This window comes from Castor canadensis, chromosome 16 (assembly GCF_047511655.1).
Source record: "Castor canadensis chromosome 16, mCasCan1.hap1v2, whole genome shotgun sequence".
Lineage (NCBI taxonomy): Eukaryota > Metazoa > Chordata > Mammalia > Rodentia > Castoridae > Castor > Castor canadensis.
In genome coordinates this window covers 20218543-20223873 of record NC_133401.1, presented here as the reverse complement: position 1 = coordinate 20223873, position 5331 = coordinate 20218543, and the positions used below count along the sequence as shown (strand labels likewise).

Below are 5331 nucleotides of genomic sequence, written 5' to 3'. Positions count from 1 at the left end.
CCACTGGTGTTGGTATTTAAGCACAAGCTCTGTCATAATCTCACCAGGTGGTTGGGTAGTATTTATTTTTGTTTTGTCTTTCAGTGGCAGCTGCTTAGTCAGCTCCTCCCTCAGTGAGGTGTGGCAGTTTAAGTTTGTATGTTGTCCTCAGTTTCCAGAGATCAGCTCTGTAGCTCACCAGCTGTCCTGCTTTGGAGTTGGGTTTTCACTGTGCTTGTTTACTGGGGGCTTGTTTCTTTGCCTTGCCCCCTTTCTCTAGGGCAAGGTCATGATCCATCAGCCATCCTCTTGCTGTCAGTGTACTGTGATGGTTTACTGATTGTTTTGTAAGCAGTGTCTTTTGACTTTGGATGTTGCTCACTGGCTCAGGAGATGAGCTTTGTGGACTGTTACCTGCCCTATTTCAGGCAGTGGCTTATCACCATCCCACTGTTGGCCCTTCTGCCTTTCCAGCTTTTGTTTACTAAAGTTTGCAGAGATCAGCTTCTTGCCCCTCCTCCCTTCTTTGATGTGCTTTCAGCATCCCACCCCCTCTGCTGTGTACTAGCTTTCAGTTCTTTGTTTATTGTTCAGTTTTTTTTGCAGGGGAGGGGTGTCATTCTGCCCAGGTGGCTTATGCTGGTTTATCCCAGGGGTTACTGGGGGAATACTGCATGACACTTGGTGCTCACCTATTTGGTCTGTCAAATGTCTCTCAAGCAGGTTTGGAGCCAGCTTCTGGTGGCAGCGGGAGCCCTCCTGTTTTCTCAGTGTAACGTGTCATGGAGAAGATTTACAAGGTGTTGAAGTTTTGATTCTTCTTGGTGCTTTCTTTCCACCAAATGTGACTCCAGAATCTCAACAAGATTTTTGAGTAATGGAGCTCATGCTGTCTGCTTCTGTGCCCTAGTCACCATCTTGGATTCTCGCCTTGTCTTTTCATTTTAATATTTCACATCCAAAATGGTGTGATGCTTTCCCACTGTGCTGTGGCCCATTTGCTTTAAATATGTTTCCTTTGTAAAGATTTTTGCAGCACATCATTTTCACTCATTTGTGTCTTTCCCTGAGTTGAAGTCTGTGTTTCACTCAACTAGTTGTTTGATCATCTCTGGGGATGGTATATTGTTTGAGTTCTTGTACACTTTTCTTTACCATGACTGATGGTTTCTACCTTGGCAGCCATTAGATTCCTGGGCTTTGGAACCACTTGCTAAATAGCTTCCATTCCCACTATCTTCCAGGTTTCTGTGGTTGAAAGGACATCTAGAAGCAGTTAATGCTTTTGTATAAGAAACATGTTTATCCATGAGCCTTCAAGATTTCTCCTTTCTACAGGTGCTAATTTTCAAGTAGCACATTAAAATAAAATATTACATCATATTCATTTGTTTGAAAAGTCACAGTGCATATTTGAGTTTGGTGAGTTAAATTCACATTTAACCAATCTTGTGTATTACTACAATTTAAGTGACCAGGTGCAATGGAATGCAGTTCCACAGCTTCTCTAGGGGTGATGCATCTAGATGTACAACATAGAAGCAGGTAAAAAATAGAACATGAAAAATGAGGCAAGAATGGGTAAGCCACTGATCAATGTAGACTATGTGAAATGAGAGAGAAAAATATTTAGGCCAAACAACAATCACAGCACATGGTGTCATGGTGTCTGTTGGTAGACACCCTCAACTGGCAGCAAATGGGAGATGACATGGGGCATTTCAGGGAAGCTGGTGATGTTCTATTTCTATATCTGGGTGCTGGTCATCTGTGGCTGTCCACTATAAAACTACATGAAGTTTTTATATTTTCTGTATAGATTTGTGCTTAAAATAGTTACAGAAGGCCAAGCTTGGTGGCACACATCTGTAATCCCACCTACCCTCATAGCATAGGTAGGAATATTGAGGTCTGACAGTGGCCTTGGGCAAAAAGCAAGACAAAGTCCAAAGATTAACTAAATCTGAAAAGAGCTGGGTTGTGGTGTGACTCCAGTAATTGAGATTCTGCCTACTAGGAACAAGGCCATGAGTTCAAACTCCAATACTGCCAAAAACTAGCTAAAGAAAAATAAGTAGATACATTTGAAGGAGAGGATGGCCAATGTTGAATCCCATATGGATCCTGGAAGATTAAACAGAATATTTTTCAAGTACTTTTGGCTGAGTAATGTCACCATGTTGAGGAGAAGGGGCAAGAGGAGAGTGGAAATGAGGAGCTGGCCAGAAGCATTGCACCCACCCTAACTGGGAGAACACCAGAGGGATTAAAAAGCAGCTGATGGAGGAAGACAACCATGATGTAATGGGTGGTATTTTCCCAACTTATAATTGGGAGAATTATAATTCTGGATTTGCAAATCTGAACTATTCCCTGATTGAAGCAGTAATAAAACTCATCTGTCCTACCAATATAATTTTCTTTAAACTCTGTGACCATTTCAGGATACAGTACCATGTTCAAGGTTTCATGGGGAAATCAAAGTTTCTTCATAGGAAAATTGTCACTGTGTTTCTGTTTGTCTTCTTACAGCTACAGAAGCTGGGAGATCATGGGAAAGTGACCTCAGTCAATTTGCAAGAATCCCATGGGAAGTCAAAATGGAAGCTATGGTTCTCAGCAAAAAACATTATGTATGAAGGGTCAATCCCTTGATCAGTTCCATCATATCTCTGAGGATTTTAATGATATAGTGAATTACACAGAATGAGAAGTCTAGGTAAAGGAAAATTAAAGAAAGAAATATCACTGCTGGACAATGAATATTAAAATTTAAATATGTAAAATGAAAATGACCATCATAGACCTGGAAGGGGTAATGCAGTTCTGATGAGCACTTTAATATTAAGAGACTTGTTTAACTGAAAATATTTTAACAGATTTGATCTAAAGAAACATATCATTCACAACACAGATGAAGTTGTCCTTGTGGATGGATTTGGGCACACAATGAGAGATATAACCTTATAGTTCATTCTATAGTACAGAACAATTCAAACACAATTAACTCTGTATTTCTGTACCTCATGTCATACACAACTAACTCACACTTTTCTTACATGAATGTTGTATATGATCTCTTTAAGGTTATTTTTGGTTTTGATCACCGATTTATTCTCAACCCATTTTGGAGATGTAAGGCATGTAGACATATTTCTTGAATGTAAACAAGAATTTTTGCAGAGAAGCAAATTTACTAGGAGAATCATTTGAGCCACTAATTTGGCATTAAATTTTGTACTATTGACATTTTTCAGAAAAGGATGTAGGTAGATAACACTGCATGCAACATTGATCATTATATAATCAATATAGACAGTAATAATTTAACAGATACTCTTGTGCAAATTATTAAATTGACACAACATAATTTTATTCATGTTAAGACATAAAAACTGTGTTTTTTTAAAAAAATCAAACCTACCATATTTCAAGTGATCAAGTACAACATGGCTTAAGAATTTTATATTCATTCTTTTGAAGTGAGTATATCAACCTTATTCATCTTCTTAGTTTCCTTCTTTTACTGTGCCCCTCTTTTATATGACCTCCCCTTAGTGTGGCAAATTTTACTTAACATTGCTGTATCTATATTAGGTCTATATTCCACATATGAGAGAGAACATGTGGCTTAATTTTTAAACCTACTGAAACATCATAAGAAAGGGAATACAGCAAAATGGAGAAAAATAGAGATGAAGCAATTGGGGATATAACACATATATTCATGGAAATATCACAAGGAAACTCTCTCTGTTGTTACCTTTATCACAAACAAGCAAAAATGTAATTTTTTCTTTTTTCTTCTACAAATTCAGAGAATAGGAGGGTGGAACAGGTCCTGATGGGGAGGGTGGAGTTGCTACAGTGGGAAGGGAGAGGTTGGTAGAGAAAAGGGGTAGGAGGGAAAATCTGATGCAAAAAATGTATACACATGTATGTAAATGTAAAAGTGATACCTGTTGAAAGTATTCCTGGAATGGAGGTGTGGATAAAGAAGAGCAGTGTAGGGGTGAATTAAAATATGAGATCTTTCATATATTGTAAGAACTTCTGTAAATGCCACAATGTACCATCACCCAGAACAACCATTAAAAAAACAGCAACATAGTTGTCTTCTCTCACATAAATCATAAAGAAAACTTGTCTTTGGCTAAAGGAACGCTGGGGTGTCAGATAAGTTATTGAGTCCTCTTCAACAGAAGATGCATTTTATCTCTGAAATGGGAGAGTTACACCCAGAAATAATTTTCATGTTCTTAATCAGAACAAAAGGACAAATGGTTGGATAGTAGGATGCAACAATTCCAGTAATCCTCTCAAATGTTGGTGTTTTTCCAGGCCTAAAGAATAAGTAAAAGGTAATGAAATTATTTGAGCAATAAAAGAACAGAAAGCAACTAACCAGCAAAAGTATGCTGTGGGTGGCTTTGTTTTCAGGAGATGGTTGGGAAGACAGTCTGGTGCTGTGAACATGCTGGGCTCTCCTGTGGTGTCTGTGGAGGAGATGCACCATGTAGAGACTGCTCCAGATCATGAGGGTCACAAAGAGCACATCGTGCATCACCATGACACTTAAAAATACATATGAAAGTTGATTATGCCCACTCTTTGTACAGTATGTGTGAGAATATCCAGAACCAACCATAGTGGAATTGCTACTGGATGTTAAAGTTTCAATGATGTGTATATAGATCAGCATGTTGATGATCCAGAAGAAAAGGAAAGAAGGGAAAACGCAGGAGGAGAGTTTAGATTTAAGCCACACCCACTTTGAGTTCCTGGGGCTAATGGTAATAGCTTGAAATGCAGTCAGGAGAGAGGTAGTGCAGATGGAAAGACCCCGGGTAACTCTGTAGCTGTACAAAACTGCCTTGCAACCCACATCATCAAACAAATGTCCACCTCCAAAGGATGACATGGTGTCTGGTATTAACCTGAACATGATGGTCAAAACATTGACCAGTGACAGGTGTGTGAAGATCACATCTATGGGCTTCTTCAGATGTCTTTGAAACAAGATGGTGTACACACATAACATGAAGAGCAATGTGTTCCCCCCAAACCCAAGGACAATTTCAGATGTGAGGAAAATTCCAAAAATCAGTTCACTTACAAGCATTATCTTAGTGATGATTTATATATTTTTAATTTTGTAATCAAGGCGTCCAAGGATACATGAACAGATTACTTTGTGGAATTAATATTAATGGAGCTTGTGAGGCAATAGTGATTGACAGTCCAGTATGAGGGAGTGTGGTAGAATGTCCAGCTCTTCTGTGTTTCAAGCACAGATGTGGCACTTCCAGAGACTGGATTCCAGGGACATTTGAGAACCTTAGAATACAGAGA

The 5331-nt window shown here is 38.8% G+C and overlaps 1 protein-coding gene across 1 annotated transcript; it reads right to left on the bottom strand.

Annotated features, from left to right (window-relative positions):
* Nucleotides 1–4174: 4174 nt before the first annotated feature.
* On the bottom strand, nucleotides 4175–5101 carry LOC109680421 (vomeronasal type-1 receptor 1-like). Its single transcript, XM_020155272.2, has one exon. It carries the CDS (start codon nucleotides 5099–5101, stop codon nucleotides 4175–4177), a length of 927 nt encoding a protein of 308 aa, XP_020010861.2.
* Nucleotides 5102–5331: the final 230 nt, after the last annotated feature.

Excerpts from the sequence above, each read along its gene's own strand:
- LOC109680421 (XM_020155272.2), bottom strand. The coding sequence starts at position 5,101 with ATGCTTGTAAGTGAACTGATTTTTGGAATTTTCCTCACATCTGAAATT.